General features: G+C 48.3%; 1 protein-coding gene across 5 annotated transcripts; it reads left to right on the forward strand.

Moving 5' to 3' along the window:
• Positions 1-3,368: 3,368 nt before the first annotated feature.
• Positions 3,369-17,873, forward strand: ABCD4 (ATP binding cassette subfamily D member 4). Of its 5 annotated transcripts, none has more exons than XM_045522931.2 (20): positions 3,377-3,582; positions 5,706-5,824; positions 5,981-6,108; positions 7,359-7,498; positions 8,721-8,837; positions 9,338-9,463; positions 10,150-10,200; positions 11,668-11,841; positions 12,139-12,190; positions 12,269-12,360; positions 12,535-12,624; positions 13,034-13,096; positions 14,176-14,384; positions 14,535-14,626; positions 15,044-15,080; positions 15,489-15,538; positions 15,989-16,041; positions 16,358-16,434; positions 17,075-17,190; positions 17,366-17,873. In XM_045522931.2, the coding sequence occupies exons 1-20, from the start codon at positions 3,533-3,535 to the stop codon at positions 17,432-17,434; spliced, it is 1,905 nt and encodes a 634-aa protein (XP_045378887.2). In that variant the 5' UTR covers positions 3,377-3,532; the 3' UTR covers positions 17,435-17,873. The 5 variants fall into 5 exon arrangements, 4 of the variants coding, with proteins under 4 accessions (XP_045378896.2, XP_045378887.2, XP_010961097.2 ...); XM_045522935.2 differs by having other exon boundaries at positions 3,380-3,582; positions 11,747-11,841; positions 12,069-12,190; XM_045522940.2 differs by lacking the exon at positions 13,034-13,096 and having other exon boundaries at positions 3,375-3,582.
• Positions 17,874-18,916: the final 1,043 nt, after the last annotated feature.

Here is an 18,916-nt window from a genome sequence, read left to right on the forward strand (position 1 = left end):
CAGGTCACACAGATACTAGGTGGTAGAGCAGGGATTTGAATCCATGCAATCTGGCTCTGAGGTCCATGCTCCGGACCACCACAGCAATGTAGCTTCCCTCATTCTTAGTAAGGGCTGCAAACTGTATTCCATAAAGTGATTGTGTCGTACTTTTTTACCCACTGCTCCTTTGATAGGAACTCTGGTTGTTTGTTTCTAGGGTTTTGCTGTTACCTACCACACTGCAGAAACATCCTCGTGATTAATCCTCTGTGCTCTTGGGTAAATACATCTATAAGAGAACTCCTGGAAGTGAAACTACTGTGTCATCTAAAGCTTGATAGTTACTACTAAATTACTTTCCTTTTTTTTTTAACCAATTTGTTCTCCCTTTGTCTGTGTATGAGAGCAAGGAAGTAGCCCCAAGTCTCGTAGCTGGAAAGGGGGAATTTCAGTCCTAGTAGTAAACAGTATGGGCAGAGAGAGTGGCCTGTGTGTTTCGTGAGGTCAGGGATTGTCTGGCTCATCAAGTTGAATTTTTATTTTCTTAACATTTCTCCTTGTTCTGTTGAGGCTTGTGATGCAATTCCCAGCCAAGAAATGAACAAATGCCAGCTTATCCATACAGCATTGTATCAGAATGGGAAAGAATTGTGCTTTGTTTCACAACCTCTCCATCGTGGTAAAGCAGGTTCAACAAACATTTATTGTGCCCTTTCTAAGTGTTTCTGAACAACAGGGACACAGCAGTGGTGAACACAATGGACTTAGTCCCTGCCCTTCTGGAGCTGTGGAGGGAGAGGCACTAATGAAGTTAACACACAAAATGAAAATATAATAACAAGCTTTGATAAGTGCCATAAGGATTAAAGATTGGGGGCTTTGGGAAGGACTAATAGAGTCCTTCAGAGAAGGTGATCAGGAGAGGATTTGAGGGGGAGGGACAAAAGGAAAAGTAGAAATAAATAAAAGAGTAGAGGGGAACAAGGTTGCTTCCCAGCCCCCACAAAGGTTGGCGTAGTCGGTGAAGTCAGAGCCTTTCGTATAACTGAAGGGTTTTAAGTGAGCCATTGATCTGATTTTTGCAGACTCCCTTGACTGTTGTTTAGGAACTGGATTAGAACAGTAGCAAGAATTCAAGTGGGGGAATCAGTGAGGAGGTTTTTGCAAGATAGGAGAGAGATTATAGCAGTTAGTCTAAGGTGATGGAGGATGAACCTATAGATTAAGAGTCTCAAAATATGTATTTTTTTTTAATTGAAGTACAGTCAGTTACAATGTGTCAATTTCTGGTGTACAGTACAACGTCCCAGTCACACATATACATACATGTATTCATTTTCAAATTCTTTTTCATTAAAGGTTATTACAAGATATTGAACATAGTTCCCTGTGCTATACAGAAAAAGCTTTTTTTTAAATCTGTTTTTATATATAGTGGCTAACATTTGTAAATCTCAAACTCCCAAATTTATCCCTTCCCACTCCCTTTTCCTGGTAACCATAAGATTTCAAAATACGTATCAATTGACTACAATGCATGGATCTTATTTGGATCCTGATTTTTTTAAAAAATGTAAAAAAAAAAAAAAAAAGGAAATATCACAGTTACAACTGGAAATTTAAACACAGGATATTTGATATTAAGAAATTATTTTTTTAAATATTAAGTGTTTCATTAGGTTTCCCATAAGCCCCGCTTCAGGATTGAAGTATTGGAAATTAACTAAAAGATAATTTAGAAATATAAACTGAAGTATTGATGAATGATATGATATATACAGCATTTTGTTATATTTCATTATAGTTTTTCCTGTACAGATATTTGCATCTATATTTTTACAGCTGAAATTATACTTCAAGTCCAGTTTAATATTGGAGTGATACTTTTTAAAGTTTAAAGTAATATACAGTGTTAAGGGGCCCTGAAAAGTAATGTCACCAAACACCAAAGTAGGACACTTTTGAGAGTAAAAGAGCTGCGAGAGTAAAAGAGCTGCGACCCTGGATTGCCCTAGCAAGCTGAGGTTGCTTGCCTTGATACTTGGTTGCCATATTAATTTTTCAGAAATTGTATCCTGACATATTTATTTGTTTGATTTGCAAAGTAACAAAGACATACTTAGGAAATCATACCTGGGAATAAGTTAAACTCTTGCCATGTTTAAGAATCACTCCGTTATCTCCTCTTCCACAAAATCTGGACTCCTTTTTTCCCCATTCTGAGTTGGATGGCCCTCTCTGTGGCTCCGGGACATTGGTTTTCGGTGATGGGTGAGGGTGGGAGTGGGGCAAGGCTGGAATTTTGCTCCTCCCCAGCCCAACCCCACAAGGGACATCTGGCAATGGCTGGAGACATTTCTGGTTGGCACAACAGGGTCTGGGGTAGGGCTGCAGGAATCTAGTGGGCAGCAGCCAGGGATACTGCTCAGCATCCTGCAATACACAGGACAGTCTCTCCATTCCCCCAAGAAAGAATTATCAGGCCCCAAAAGTTAATAGTGCCAAGGTTGAGAAACCCTGCTTTATGGTACCTTTATCATAGCACTTCATAAAGACAACTGTAATTGTCAACTGGTTGGCCTTCCCAGCTAGACTGTCAACTCCATGAAGACAGGTGATGTATGTATCTTGTTGCACGTTTAGAACATAGTCGACACTTAACAAGGATTGAAAGAAGGTGGGAAGGTACATCCAGATTCAAACTTAGAGAATCATGCTGTGAGATCATGCTGCTTGTAATCAGCCAGATGATAGGCATTTCATTCATTTAACAAATATTTAGTAAGCACTTACTACGTACTAGCAATGTTTGAGATACTGAGAACACAGCGATGAGCAAGACATAGTCCTGCTCAATGAAATTTATTCTTATAGAGGAAGACATACAACAAGCAAAGAAACAAGATGATTTCAGACAGTGATAAATATTATGAAGAAAATAAAGGTGTAAAGCAATAGTGAATGATGGGGCAAGGACAGCATATTCTAGGTAGGATGAGCAGCTGACATTTGATCTAATGATGAGAGTGAGTCAGCCATGGAAAGCTCTAAGTTAGGGAGAAGAGCGATCCAGGCAAAGACCCTGAGCCCAAAATAAAGTGGCCATTCAATGAAGACCCAGTGGAGAGGGCCGGGTCATTCGTGCCATGGAAACGTTTGGATTTTATTCTAACTGCAGTCGGAAGCCTGATTTATGTTGTTAAAAGATCACTCTGGCTTCCTTGGGAGAACGTGTGAAACATGGATATTGAGAGTTTAAAACACTTGTCATGAAATACAGCAGTCACATTCTCAGCTACGTCTCGTCAAAGGTGAAACCTCCCAGACCCAGAAGGGGTCGCTCTAGGTGCCGGGTCGACAGACTGCACTCTTGATTTTTTACAGAAGTCGGTGGCTTCTGGGAGCGGCTGCGTCGCCCGGGGCCTTCCTCTCTATCCGTCTGTCTCTGTGGTAGCCGGCGGCCGGGGCTCCGCCCCTCTTCGGCTGGCTGCGAGCCCTTCGGACTCTACCCGGAGCGGACCCCGGGCTGCTGGGCTCACGCGTCTGTCGGATGTCCCGGGTCATGGCGGTCCGGAGGCCCGCTCCTGGGGCTGGCGCCAGGTGAGCGGGGCGGCTGGGGAGGAGGGCCGGGCCTCGGGGCGTCCTACTCGGGGCCGTGTGGGGAAGGGATTCAGCTGCCTTCCGCCCTTGTCCGCGCCGCCTCAAGAGCCCGGCCCCGGCGAAAGACGAGCTCCCGAAGGGGCCCCACCTCCCCTTAGACTCGAGGCCGCCGGCCCCTGCTCTCTGGGTGTGAGGTCCTGTCCCTCGGATCTGGCTTTTTTCTTTGTTTTGTTTTTTAAAGAATCTCAAGTGCACGGAATCGAGAGGGACATCCTCAGTGCTTGGCCCACTGTGGGCCAGTGTAAGGCCCCTCTTGTGTTTTATTTTATCTTCCTACTTTCGTTCCTTATTCTCAATCCATTTCACTCCCCTTCTCAGTCACCCACAGAAGTTTGCGTATATGTTACCATAAAAAATATACAGTGGTTTTGAATTCGTATAAATGATAATACGCTGTCATTTAAAACAAAACAAAACAAAACAAAACCTTTTTACTCAATATTGTGTTTTTGAGATTATCCTTGCCATAGTAATCTGGTTTTCACTTCTGAGTGCTGCATGGTGCTACCTAAGTGCATTAGACCCCGTTTTACTTACACGTTCCCCTAGTGAAGGACACCTAGATTGCTTCCAGTTTTTAACCACTTGTCTCTTTTGTGGATATGTGTGATTTACTTTGGCTTGTCCACCCGAGGGTAGGATGCTCGGGCACATTTAATTCTACTAAATTGTTTCTCTGGAATGGTCACACTCGACTTCCCAACAGATTGCATAAAGTTTCCTGTTTCACCCACCTTATCCCCTTCCAACACTTGGTATTGTTTGGTTTTCTAATATTTATCAATCTAATGAGTGTAAGGTGGTATCCCATTGTGTTAATTTTCATGTGTTAAGCATTTGTGTTTCCTCTTTTCTGAACTGTCTATTTTTATCCTTTTCTGTGGATTTCCTGTCTTCCAGACTTGCAGGAATTCCTTTATGCTCTAGATTGTATTGCCTTGTTTTCCACTCTAAAAATACCTTCTCCACATCTTTTAACTTAATCTGTGGCAATGTGTTGAACAAAAATATTTAATTCTACGTTAAATGTATTTGTTTTCTCCCTTTTTAGTTTCTGGTTTAGGGTCTTATAATTGTGAAAAACCTCTATTTCCCTCAAGATATTCTACATTTTACTAACTAACTAGTGTTACTTTTCACACTTAGATTTTTAGTCCATTTGAAGTTTTTAGAGTTTATTTTTGTAAATAGTTTGAAGTAGTGACCTAAATTTTCCTCCACCATTTTCAATTAATAATAACTTCATTAATAATTAAAAATTAGAGAAGCCATGTACTGTTGTTAAGAGCACAGATTCTCGGAGCCAGGCTGCCTGCGTTCAAACCCTAAGGCTGCCACTTACCAGGTGGCTGACAGGGCAACTTCCTTAGCCTCAGTTCCTCATCTGAAAAGTAGGATATAGTCTCCATCTTTTAAGGTTGCAGTGAGTAAATCAATTAATACATGTAGAACATGTGTAGACCTACTGGGCACACAGTATGTGGTGTTGGCACATAATATGTGTTTAATATGTCCATTCTTGTGATATAACCTCCATCATATCTATTATATCTATCTATTACATCTACCTCTATAAACTATTTGAGTTTTCCTCTATTATGTGCCTGTAAACATAGGTGATTTTTTTGGTTTTGGTCTCTCTGTTTCATTCATCTTTTTGTTCATGTATTAATACCACACATTGTTATTATTCCAGCCCTGTAATAGGATATGTCTTAATAACTTGATGATTTAGGTCTTCCTTCTTCTTTACTGTTTCTCACAATTGCCCTAAGCCATTCATGGACCTTTATATTTCCATATAAAGTTACTCAGAGAACTCCTAGTTTTAAGTGGTGTGTTACACTGACATCGTCGTGCAAGCTCTATTTAAGTCTTCTTTCACAACCTACAATGGAGCTTTGGGTTTTTAGCCTATCATCTTCACTTTTTGTAAACCATTCTTTCTGCATGGCCTGGACTTCCCCCACAGAACAACGCAGATGAACTTGGTAGGTAACTGCTCTCTAAGACTCAATTGTTTTCTTAGGCTTGTCTCTGCTTCTCCTGCTTCTCTTCTTCAGGCCCAGGTTAGACCTGCAATTTCTCCAGCGGTTCCTGCAGATACAGAAAGTGTTGTTTCCCTCTTGGTCATCACAGAATTCCTTGATATTCCTGACCCTTTTGTGTGTGGCCCTACTGGGTGAGTGGTTGAACGAGGCTAATGGGGGGAGGGCAGCCCTGATGTGGGGTCCTTGTCCTTTGTGGGGTATTGAGAGGGCAAGGACTCAAGAGCACGCCCCCAGTTGTCTTTTATCACCCCTCATCACTGATTCCTGACTCCTCTCCCTCCCCCCAGAACAACTGGTGATCTACCAGGTTGGCTTGATTCCCAGTCAGTACTTTGGGGTCCTAGGAAACAAAGACTTGGATGGGTTTAAGACCCTGACATTCCTGGCTGTCATGCTCATCGTCCTCGAGTCCATGGTAAGGGCTTCTGCCTGTGTCTCTGTTCGTCTCCAGCCTAGAATGGGTGGAATGCCCAGTGGGGCTTGGCCACCAGGAAGCAGGAACCAAGCTGTGGGTGTATATTCCCTCCCTTTTCTGGGAACGTGGGGTCAGAATTCTAGGCAGGGCATTGATCTTGCTGATGGCCCACATGAGACCAATTCCCCAAGTATTTTAAGCTCTTAGGGCTAGACCACAGGGTTCTGGTTTAATTCAGCATTAGTGGAAATGATCATTGATCATTGTCCCTTCCATTCACAGAACCCTTGCTTCAGAGAGCTCAGAAAAATTGGGCTCAGCAGCCAGAGCTACTGCTGTCCCGGGTCGGGGGTGGCCGAAGCTGTGACTGACCCTGGCACATGTCACATCTCCCAGCCTTTGCACCTGTTGCTTTCTTGCATAATGGCCTCGTTTCCCCACCCCTTGTTCACTTGCTTTACATCTGCTCACTTTTCACGTTTCCTCCACTGTCATCTCCTTCAAGTCCTCTTCAACTTTCTCTTTCATATTTCCTCCACCAAACTCTCTCCCTTCAAATACTAATACTTTGAGTTTACCTCTGCTCTGACATTCCTTACACCCTTGTGATTGTTTCCTTGCTAGACTGTGAGCTCCTTGTTATTTCCTGTGTGCTTAGCATATAGATGTTCCATAAATGGAATGGTGAGAGTCAGGGCTCTGCTAGGACTCAGCCTAATGTTCTCTGTCAGGCTGCACTACCTGTTTTCTTGAGGAAGCCACATCTCATCACATTTTGACAACTTTTGATGGGTCTTTGGTCAGTAAGCACCTGTGTATATAGAACCCTATTCCAAGTTTTAGGGGACAGAAAAGTAAGACCTTAAGTGGAATAGAAGATATTGTCCCCTATTTGACACAACATTGTAAAATGATTATAACTCAATAAAAAATGTTAATAAAATAAAATAAAGAAGAAGATGTTGTCCTCTAATCTCCAGAAGCTCATCTGCTCTCAGAGTAAGAGTACAATGTATGGGGGGCAGCTAGAGGGCCTTGCTTTTGGTAAGCTTTTCAGTGTTTGGAGAAGGAATGAACACATGAGTGAATGAGGAATCCCATGGCTTGATGCTTTAGCAGGCCGAAGTGCTGAGTACACAGTCAAGTGGGCTGGGACCCGGTCAACAGGCTTTCCGCCAGCCTGAGCTTGGCTCTGAGACTCACAGGAAGACTTGCATCTCTCCCTTCCCCTTGCCTCCCCCACTGCACAGCTGAAGAGTTTTGACCAGTTCACCTGCAACCTGCTGTATGTGAGCTGGAGGAAGGGCCTCACGGAGCACCTCCACCGCCTCTACTTCCGGGGCCGCGTGTACTACACCCTCAACGTGCTGCAGGACAACATCGATAACCCGTAGGCGCCCCCTCTCGGTCCTTGCTACCCTCTGCATGGTTCTTCCAACTGGCTCAGTCCTGGAGAGTCGCCGTGGCAGACCGCATGAGATCATCTACAGTTACCTACAAATGTTGCTGCCCAGAGCCATGGGCAGGGGTGGGAGGGTGTTCTGCAGAGGACCCTGGAGGGGCTGCAGGTCTGAGGACAGGGAACTAAAAAGAAGAAGCCAAGAGTAGCTCCCTTTTGTCCATTTCATATCCTGGGCTTCCAGCAAAGGCACCGTCTGAAGGAAGTGTCTTTGGTAGAAAAAGCTAGAAAACCAGGTTTCTGGTTTTCAGCAGTAAAAAATTACTGCTCTCTAGGACTCACTCTGAGATTCCAATCCCCATTCTGTCATCTCAGCTCATTAAGCCCCAGGTTCCCTTTCTGTAAAATGAGGATAATAATAGTTCCTGTCTCAAAGGATGTAATGAGGATGAAATGGTACAATTCACGTCCGTGTGCCTGTAATGCACACATACAGTGCCTGGCACATAGCAAGGGGGCTGATGTAAGTTAGCCATTGCTATCTTGCAGGTGAGGAGACTGAGGCCCAGAGAATGCAAGTAACTTGCCCAAGGTCACATCTCTCTGGGAATTGGAGTCATTGTGGCCCTGGTGGTGTGATAGGATGTATGGAGTCTCTCTTCACTCTCACTCCCCACCCTCCCAAGCACTTTGTTGCCTGAGGTAACCTTTCCTCAGCTCAAGCTGAGTTTTGAAGCATAGATTCTTGGGAGACTCTGCTGCTTCTTAACTTCTAGGCCTCTTCTCTGGCTTAACCTGCACAGAGCTTCCACAGCCTAATAGCTGAAATGGGGGCAGGCTCAGGATTGGAAGAGAGAGACTGGAGGAGGGAGATAAATGGGATAGCTTTCCTGATCATTCAGAGACTCAGGTCTTTCTTTGGCTCTGCTCAACTGGCTCAGGACCCTTGGGTGCTGTACCTTTCAGTTGCCACTTTTTCTGAGGGGTAAACTGAAGCACTATAAGAAGCAACTCTCCAGAACCCTGTTTGAAGATGCTAAAGGTTTCACTGCCTCTAGAAAACCAGCCTTTGTCTGGGTCCCATCTTCTCATGGGGTCGTTGCTGGCAACACTGAAAGGCAAGGTCTGAAAACAAGGTAACATGGAACTGTCTTATCTTTCTCAACCCTTGAGCCCAGCTCCCTGGGTCCAGTCACTATGTCGTTGCCTCCAGGGACCAGCGCATCAGCCAGGACGTGGAACGGTTCTGCCGGCAGCTCAGCAGCATGGCCAGCAAGCTGATCATCTCCCCCTTCACCCTCATCTACTACACCTATCAGTGCTTCCAAAGGTGATGCTTCTCTTGCCAGAGTCCCTTCTCCTCCCCTGCCTGGCAGTTCTGCAAAGTCCCTCACACATTGGGTGGGAGTCAGCTCTCCTAGGTCAGGGTCTAAGAGAGGATAGTCTTAGATGAGGGGGAGGGTATAGCTCAGTGGTAGAGTACGTGCTTAGCATGCACTAGGTCCTGGGTTCAATCCCCAGTACCTCCATTAAAATAAATAAATAAATAAACCTAATTACCCACCCCCCCAAAAAAAACAGAGGCTAGTCTTCCCTCCTTCCCACCTGTACCCCAAGAAGTCTACCCGGCATGCTTGAGCCCCTGCCCTCCCTTTGATCCTGTGTTGTGTCAAAGTCACAGGGATTCGAGGCCCCCTGACAGCTTAGACAAGGTACCAGAGGTCCCCCAGGGGTCTGAGATAGGACAACGGCTGCACAAAAGGAGGCTGGAGTCAGGGCTGAGGCCTGCGGGAATATGTAGCTTCCCACACTCTCCTCTCTGCCTTTCAGCACAGGCTGGCTTGGTCCTGTGAGCATCTTCGGGTATTTCATCCTGGGAACCATGATGAACAAAATGTTGATGGGTCCCATTGTGGCGAAGCTGATGCAGCAAGAGAAGCTGGAAGGGGATTTCAGGTGTGTCTCCCTTGCTTGAAGTTTCTGGGCTGGGCACAGTGGTTAAGGGACCAGGAGAAAGACTGTCTAAGTTCATATTCCAGTTATACCAGGCACTAGTCACATGCTCTTGGGCGAGGTCTTTAGCTTCTCTAAATATCAGTTTTCCCATCTCAGAAATGGGGATGGTACTGTTACCAAGGGAGAGAATTGTGAGGATTTATAAGATTATACACTGAAGATTTATGAGATTATACAGTGGAGGATTTATGAGATTATACAGTGCTTTGTGAGAAGCACTGAGAACGGTGTCTGGTTGGCCATCATGATCATTGTCCCTTGGCCTTCTCACTTGCTTCTGTCCCAGCCACCCTGATTCAGGTCAGCCAGTGGATCCAGTCCTTACTCTGCACTTCTTGGCCCCCTCCTTCAGACCTGGCCCTGGGAGGAGGAGGTGCTATGGCAGGCATGTACCTGTCCTCTTTGGAGAGGGCGAGGGGTGCCATGTCTGCAGGGTTCCCACCACCCGACCCTGGCCTGGAATCTCCTACCTTGTGACAGTCCAGGGTAGGGTTGAGCTGAGGCAGCCACAGTTTCTAGGTGGAGCCAGGCCCCTCTTTGCATGGAGGTCTTCTTGATCAGGACTCTGAAAGGAGAGGGACCAGTCCTGCCTATTGTCAGCACACATTTCCTTGTGGTCTGCCCAGGTTCAAGCACATGCAGATCCGAGTGAATGCTGAGCCTGCTGCCTTTTTCAGGTGAGTCTAGTGGGGATAGTTCCCGTTCTGCCTTGTCAGAGCTGGTTGTGGAGCTGGCGGAGAAGGAAAGATGAATTGTACAAGCCTCCTATCATCACTGAGCCTGGGGGCCAGCCGCCTCACACTTGGCTGTGACCCTCTCCGCATTATCTCTCGCTGTCCGTGTCTGCCTTGTCCTGAGGTCCATGGCTTTGCTTCTGAAACGGTCGTTCCTTTTTAGTGGCCTAGCATTGGGCCTAAATTTGTTGTGAGAGTGAAATGATTGAATCTTGCTAATGACTGTAAAGCATTGCTTCTGCCTCTGCTTTTCTGTATCTAAAATGACTTTCTGCGAGTACCTAATGTCCAATGCTGATCCTTTGTCTCTGTAGCATGGGAGGGGATGGAGCCTCTCAGATCGGGAGACCTGCTCCCTACAGACACTCCAAGTGGAGCATAGGGATCTCCTGACAGCAGTGTTGTGAAATCCCATTCCTTCCCCCCTCCGGGCCAGGGCAGGTCCCTGGGCTCTGCCTCTTGTAAGGACTCTGGACTCAGTGTTTGGACGGGCCCAGGGGTTTGTGTTTAAGGAGTGGCGGTTACTCCTTGGATGACCTGGATCTAATAGCCCTGGGACTTTGCTCTTCTGTCCCTCTCCACTGCGGTTTGCAGCTGCCACCACTTGGAGGCACCAAGAATACCAGGAATCTTTGAGAAGGATTGGTTCTGTGGGGCAGGTAGAGAAGGGTGTGCTAAGTTGTTCTTAGATTCTGCAGCCTTGGCTCATGAAACTCTGGCCTCTGGAGAAAACAGGTTGGTTCCTGGGGCCCTGAGTTTGTTCTTCTGCAGCCTTGCTGTCCTTTTTGATGCAAAATCTGAAATGTTTCCTGTCCTCCCCCCATCTTTTTTACCTGGAGAATTTCTGCCCATCTTGAAGTTCCAAGTCACCTTCTCTGGGTGCTTTCCCAGCCTCCCCTGGGGTCAAGCTTGTTTGCTTCCATAGCCCTGAAGACACTGCTTGCGTAACGCCTTCCGCATTCCAGGGAAGGAATGCAGTGCATCTGCCTGCCCCTTGAACTGGTTGCTCCTGAAGGACAGGGACTGTTTTATCCGCCTGTCTCACTGGCTGACCAGCACCGAGCCTGCCACCTAGTGACTGCTCCGTGTATATTTGTTTAATAATATCAGCTATTATTTACCGGGAGCCCCTCATGTGCCTGGCACCTTGAATTCAGGAATTCGCACTCTAACCTATTATGTAGGTATTGTAAGCTCCATTTTATAGATGAGCAAACTGAGACTCAGAGGCTTAAGTAACCTGTCAGTGCTAGTAACTGGCCAGAGCCGGGATTTGAGGCAGATCTGCTCAGTCTAGAATTCCTGTTCTTTCCACAGACAATACCATGTTGAATGGTTGAAGCAATGACTGGCTGCTAGTGCCAAAAGGGTCTGAGGGGAAGATCACTTGGGTGGGCTTGGTCTCTAAAGGAGCATGAGGAGGCACGGGGGCCCCCTAGCCGGGCTGAGGCTCTCCAGGCCCCATGGACACCCCAGCCTTTCTCATCAGAGCTGGGCACGTGGAGCACATGAGGACAGACCGCAGGCTGCAGAGACTCCTTCAGACCCAGAGGGAGCTGATATCCAAGGAGCTCTGGCTGTACAGTAGGTGGAGGGAGCCCTGGGAGGCAGGACCCACAGGGTGGGGACAGTCTACTTCCCTCCCTACACCTCCCTCTCCTCTCTGTGCTGATCAGTTTGCCTTTGCCATGAGGCAACCTCAGGTGAGTGAGGATCTAGGGAACAGCTTGACCCTGCTTGGCTTCCCATTCCCCTCAGAGCACTTGAATGGTTCCGGGGTCTCCTATCCTGGGTCTCTCTGTCTTCCCCAGTCGGCATCAACATGTTTGACTATCTGGGCGGCATCCTGAGTTACGTCGTGATCGCAATCCCCATTTTTAGTGGCGTCTATGGAGACCTGAGCCCCACGGAGCTCAGCAGCCTGGTCAGCAAGGTGAGAACCCCTCCTGGGAACCCACGTGCCAGGGTCTCGGAGTCAAGCCCTGCACTCACTGCCCTCCGTCCTGTCCAGAATGCCTTTGTGTGCCTGTACCTCACCAACTGCTTCACCCGGCTCATCGACCTCTCCACCACACTCTCCGACGTGGCTGGTTACACACACAGGTGAGGCTGCATCTGACCCCTCAGGTCCTGAGCAGAGCATGTGCTACTGGGAGAAGTAGCTGAGTGAAAAAGGAGCAGAAAAAGTCACCATACACTAGTGGGCATGAGAGAGAAAAAGGTGTAACACCTTCACCTGGGCCCCCAGACCCTCCTCAGGTTTCACTTCTTGCCCAGGATCGGGGAGCTTCAGGAGACCCTGCTGGACATGTCCCTGAAATCGAAGGATGATGATATCCTGGACGAGAGTGAGTGGAACTTGGACAGGTGAGCGCTGGGCTGGCCGTTCAGTGCAGTGGTTGAGATTTCAGGCTGTGGAAACGCCCGACCTGGGTTCACCCAGGAGCCTGGCCCTTTCCTAGCTGGGCAGCAGAGTTGTACAGAGTAAATGAAAGAAATCTCTGTCTTGTGCCAGGTACATTGTAAACGTTCACAGTCAGTGTTGTTGTTCTGGCATCTGTGTTAATTTACGCCAACCCCCAGCTGATGGAAGCAAAGCACACACACTGCCTGGGCCTGAGATAAAACAAGAATCAGAATAGTATCCCTCCTCTGCCTTTGCTCCCTCCTCCTCCCCCTGAGCCCTGCCGCCTGCCCCTTTCCCTGGGGCGTGTCTGCTCTTTGTCCCCCATGCCTCACTCAGACCCAGAGGTATCTTTATTTGTATATTTTGCAGGCTCTGTGATGTTTCTGACCTTTCTGTGCATCAAGGAATTGTTTCCTGTCCTCCTTGTTTTGGGTAAATTAACTGTTCTGTGTCCGAGTTTCTTCATCCCTATAAAGGAGGCATTAATGAAACCTTCCTCTAAAGGTTGTTATGAAGGTCAGAAATCATTTGTGGAAAGTGTTTGGATGGTGGCCACAGAGTAAGCTTTCAAAAATGCAAACAGGCTGAATTTCAGGGCCTACACTCAACTCTCTTCTTAGGAGCTAATGCCTTAACTGTTGCCCCTATTCACAATTAAAGCTTCATGTACTGTGAGCCCGGAAGTGGGGGTGGGGTGGGGTTATGAGGACTGTAGGAATCCAGAGTTGCTGTTCTGTGGGGCAGATGGGCATCTATGGAAAGCCAGACACTCCAAGAAGTATTAAGTATTTCCACTCCCATTTTTACCAGGAATCACACTGATGCCATGAAAACCCACCAGCGTTAGAATTCAACAGACGCAGCTCTGTACCCTTGAGCAAGTTACTTAGCCTCCTCACTCAGTTTCCTCACCCGCCAAGTGAGGATACTAGCTGTGGTTCATGGCTGTTAAGGCTGATTAAGATCAGTCATGGGCAGGACTTTGCCCAGCCTGCCACAGAACAGGTGTCCAACTCCATCTCCATTGGCTAAGGCTGCCATAACAAAGCACCACAGACTGGGTAGCTTAAAGAACAGAGGTTTATTTTCCCACAGTTCTGGAGGCTGGAAGTCCAGGATCAAGGTGTCAGCAGGGTTGGTTTCTCCTGAGGCCCTACTCCTTGGCTTGTAGATGGCTGTCTTCTCACGGTGTCCTTACGTGGCCTTTTCTCTGTGCTTGTGCACCCCTGGTGTCTCTCCCTCTTCTTAAAAGGACACCAGTCATACTGGATTTGGGCCCTACCCCCAAGGGCCTCATTTTGATGTAATTGCCTCTAAAGACTCTCCAAATGCAGTTCCATTCTAAGGTACTAGGGGTTGGAACTTTAACATATGATTTTGAGGCCATAGTTCAGCCCATAGCAACCCCCCAGTCCAGAGGTGGTGCCCCCCAAGGAGAAGGACACCCCCCACACCACCGCCAGCAATACTGACCCTACCATCTTCTCCACTTCTCCCTTCTCTGACCCCAGAGGCCCAGGATGGCCAGAAGCAGAGCCAACAGACACTGCTTTTCTCCTTGAGCGGGTCTGCATCTCCGCCCCCTCGTCTAACAAACCCTTAATCAAGGATCTGAGCCTGAAAATCTCCGAGGGGCAGAGCCTGCTTATCACCGGCAACACAGGCACGGGCAAGACCTCTTTGCTCCGGGTTCTGGGCGGCCTCTGGGCAAGCACACGAGGTGAGAACCAGCCTTCCCTGCCTGTGAGCCAGCCTTGGCCTATGAGGGTATGTGTGTAAGAATCAAGCCTTTTTTGGTGGGGAAAGGGAGTTAAGGGGCAGTTACCTTTTCTTGGAGATCTCAAAATAGAGTTTTCTCTGAGTTCGGCAGGCTCAGTGCAGATACTGACAGACTTTGGACCACATGGGGTGCTGTTCCTGCCACAAAAGCCCTTCTTCACTGACGGGACCCTTCGAGAACAGGTCAGCCCAGGGCCCACTCCTCCCACCCCACTGGGACTCCTGGTGGTATGCTAGGTCTCGGCCTAGAGAGTCTTGGGACAGCAGGCAGGGTATAAATTGGCGCATGCCCAGGAACTCCCTGGCTCTAAGGATGTTTTCTTCGTATCTATGGATCAGGCCATGTACTCAGAGCAACTCCTGGGGGCAGGTTAACCTTTGGGGGCCATAAGCCAAATATCACACACGTTTGCTGAGCACCAGCTTGGGTCCTGGGGGCTCTGCCCTGCTGTTTGCCAGCCCAGCCTCTCCCACCAGACCCTCAGCCAGGGTGCTGCTTACTCTCCTCAGACAGTTCCTGGGACTGTTTCTGAGGGAGGGTGTGCAGCCCCACCTCTCCTTGGCCCTTGTCCTAGGTCCGTGTGATTTTTGTTTTATCAGGTGATATATCCCTTGAAGGAGATCTACCCGGACTCAGGTGAGCTGGGCCTCCTCGGAGCATATCCTCCTGTCCCATTGTCCCTTCTCTGCTTGACTGTGGCCTCACCTGTGCCTTTTGGGAGGGGCCCCAGCCAGGCTGCTGGTTTCAGGTTGGATCTCCTTCTCCTCCTTTGTTTTCTATTTTGGGGTCTGTACGCTGACCTCATCTTGTTCTGTCTTCCCCTCCTAGAAGAGAGAGACCCCCACCCCCCCGCCATTGGAGGAAAGGAAGGGATTACTTCCTTCACCTGACCTTTGTCTTGTTTATTAATGCCGTAACCTGTCACTTCAGAGCCTTGGCCCACATTCTGGGGCCCCCACCCCTGCCCTTCTGCTATGATATGCCCCATTTATTGTGGCTACCCAGAGGAGCTGACTTCTTGAAGAAGGTTTCTGTGTTTTGTAGGTTCTACAGATGATGAAAGGATCATGAGGTTCTTGGAGTTGGCAGGCCTGGTAAGTGAGGGCAGGGACCCTAAGGTCCAAGCTCACCTGGTAGCACAGACCGCAGGTGCTGGGCCACAGAGCCAGCTCTACTGTCCCTGGCCCAGGCCTGGAAGTATGAACCTGGGATGGGGGAGTGGGCGTGTAAAGTAGCAGTGGAAGCTATCGGCCAGGTACAGGTAACAAGCAGTGTCCACTATCTAGCAAATTTTAAAACAATAATAAAACTATGTTAGCCTGCTTTTTATTGTCACCACATTCCAGCAAATCTTAACAGTGTAATCAATGGACTGCTCCTCTCTGCTTGGGGCAGATTGCGCCCCCAGCCCCCACTGTGTACACCACCGGGGGTAGATCTGTCTTGGGTGTGCGTGGTGGGACCGAGGAGGTGCCTCAGGATGGCAGAAAACGGATGGAGGATGGACCCTTTCACGGACATCGTTCCCTCTGGATGTGTTACAGTCCAGCTTGGTGGCCAGGACAGAGGGTCTGGACCAGCAGGTTGATTGGAACTGGTAAGAAGGAGGTCGGGGTGCTCTAGAGCCAGCTTCCCCAAAGACGGTGGGTTCCAGGGGCCCAGTCAAGGGACAGAATGGCTCCTGACACCAAATTCCAGGGTTTGCTTGTCCATCAGGGGCATGGTTCTTGTCCTTGGGTGCAGAGTTTTGGCCTTGCCTTGTGTGGGCAGCGGGGCTGTGGTGGAAAGGGGAGTGACGTCCATCCTGGGGCAGCCTGTCTGCAATGAGACCCTCTTCCTGCCCAGACCTATTGTGTGCAAAAGCCAAGCTATATCCTCCTTCCTCCAGAAGGCCTCTCGCTCCCTTTCCTCAGGTATGATGTTCTGTCCCCGGGAGAGATGCAAAGGCTCTCCTTTGCCCGGCTCTTCTACCTGCAGCCAAAGTATGCAGGTATGGTTCACCCTGTAGGTGCATGTTCCAGCCAGGTACTGTGCGTGCTCACTGGTGTAGCAGCGTGTGTATACCTGGAGAGGCATTTGTACGGGGAGGAGAGCATACCTGTGCATGGCTGGGCATCTCTGTCCATGCAGGAGTGGACGGCAGGGCTCTGCCCACGAGGCAGCGGTGCTTGGCATCTTCAGATAAATGTTAAACTGCTGATTCTTAAGCCAGTGCAGCAGCTGGAGCCAGCCTTGAGAGGGCTTCTGATTTTATGTTCCTCAGGCTCTGCCATCCGTGAGTGGCCATTCCTCCCAACTATGCCTGGCAGAGGGTGGCAGGTGTGGACTTTTCCAAGAACTGACATCCTTGGGGGAACTAGGATTCCCTGGCTTGAGTGATCCTAGGCAGTGGTTGGTGCTTATCTCTAGAAAGCTGAGGGATTTTGTCCTGCCACTGGCTGAAGGCTTCCCAGACAAAGCCTTATCCTCCGTGCCTTTGGCCCATGCTTTCCCTAAGGCAGGGCTCCTGTAAGCCAGAGCAGCTTTCAGCACCCCCCCAGGTCCCAACTGGAGGTGGCTGTGGGTTGGGGAGAAGCAGAGGTGGGTCTGGAACAGGACTCCCATCTCTTCCCACTGGGTTCTGCCCTCAGTGCTTGATGAAGCCACCAGTGCCCTGACTGAGGAGGTGGAGAGCGAGCTCTACCGCGTCGGCCAGCAGCTGGGCATGACATTTGTCAGCGTGGGGCATCGGCGCAGCCTTGAGAAGGTACCCGTGCCCATGGGATGGCTTCAGGAGGAGGAAGAACCCAAAGGCTAGGCCTGGCCAAGGCCAGAAGCCCCTCAAAACAGGGAATGGGGGTGGGAGAGAGGGCAGGGATCTTTGACCTCCTATTGTCACAGCCCGGGCAGCCTGATTTCTGTGTGGTGATGGTCTCTTGTAGTTTCACTCCTTGGTTCTGAAACTCTGTGGAGAAGGAAGGTGGGAGCTGACCAGAATCAAAATGGAATGAAGCCAAGGATGTGGCTGGCCACCAGAAGGAGAGCCAAGCTCTTGGAGGTTGAGTCCCCAGGAGAGACCAGGAGGGCTGATGGGGTGAGGAATGAGGCCCAGGTTTGCATCATGGGTCCTGTGTGGGGAGCTCTGGCAGCAGTGGGCTCAGCCCACATGCAACCTTCATGGGACACAGTCCTGCCAAGGCTCCTCCTGCTGCTTCAGCCAGAGCTTTGCACACTTGAAATGCTGATTACACTAAAGAAAAACCTGAAAGTATGGGAGCTACAAGAAATGAAGGGTCAAAATGGAGAGAGTATTGGACTTGGAGTCAAGAGATCCAGAAATCTTTTAGATCAGTTCAGTTTTGCAACCATAGGTTTTTAACTTTAATCGATTGTTTAAATTTTATAACTTTTTGAAAAAGAAAAGATAAACTTTTTTTAAAAAACTTGAAACCTTCCCTCTTTCTCTTTCTTCTCCATCACAAGGTGATCTTTTTAATTGGCTCTCTGACTTATACTTGAGAGCCTGAGGGGAGGGAGCAGCACTCTCCACTGTGCTGGAACCTTCTGCCCAGGGTTCTTCACTTCACTTGCGTTTCCCCACTTCACAATTGCCAGTTGTCCCTGAGCCATTGACCTTGAGGGCCCTTCTGTTTTTCTTTATTAGCCCAGATGAAAATAATTCCCTTTCTCATCAGTCAGCTAAATAAAATAAGTTGATTTTTTTTTAATAATCTATATTAGGGAAAAACAAGTTCAGCAGACAAAACTCCAGAATCACAAAAGCATTAGATGGAAAGTTATAGAGCCTGTAGCCCTTAATCCAGAACAATGTTCCCTAAAGTTCAATTGTCAGGCATCACCTTCATGATTTTTGCCAGATCCCCGTACTTGTACTGTTAGTTACTTAGTATTTTTAAGTTAATTCATTTCTTTACTTTAAATGCATTTTTAAAGGAAAGTTTACACTTAATATAAGTAGAAAGTAACTGCACAAAAGAATATTAACAGCATTATGAAATGGCAGCGCGATCGATACCTTGCCTGCAAAGACTGAGCCTGAGGCTTGCTCTCCTGTTAAGGGATGTTACAGAGGAGTTAGACATGCTAGCACCCAACCAAGAATCTTCCCCGTAGTAGATTTGGAGAGCTGGAATGGGAACCAGAAAGGAAATGATTTTCTCTATAAGACAAGGTTATTTAATGCCTATTGGTACCACTGAAAATGATCACAGATGTGGGGGGGTGGGAGTCTCTGGGTGACTGAAGTCTTCCGCCCTCCCTCCATGGCTTGGCTGGCATGGAGGCCTCGAGCCTGTTCTTAGCTCTGCTGAGTAGGGGTGCTAAAGCGGCATGTCCAGGCGCCGAGCTGAGAGAACTCTAGTGGGCACCCAACTAGGTTGAATGGCATGTGCAGTCCCCGGAGAAGCCTCCCTAGGGACCTACAGGATGTCAGCATTTGGAAGGCCCGTGGCAGCCCTTCTCATGGGGCTTAA

Source organism: Camelus bactrianus, chromosome 6 (assembly GCF_048773025.1).
Source record: "Camelus bactrianus isolate YW-2024 breed Bactrian camel chromosome 6, ASM4877302v1, whole genome shotgun sequence".
NCBI classification, from domain to species: domain Eukaryota; kingdom Metazoa; phylum Chordata; class Mammalia; order Artiodactyla; family Camelidae; genus Camelus; species Camelus bactrianus.

Bases quoted from the DNA above. Each gene is read 5' to 3' on its own strand.
- ABCD4 (XM_045522931.2), top strand. From the start codon at position 3,533: ATGTCCCGGGTCATGGCGGTCCGGAGGCCCGCTCCTGGGGCTGGCGCC. The intron at 3,583-5,705 runs GTGAGCGGGGCG...TCTCTTCTTCAG, and splicing joins GCTCCTGGGGCTGGCGCCAG to GCCCAGGTTAGACCTGCAAT. The intron at 12,625-13,033 runs GTGAGCGCTGGG...TATATTTTGCAG, and splicing joins AGTGAGTGGAACTTGGACAG to GCTCTGTGATGTTTCTGACC.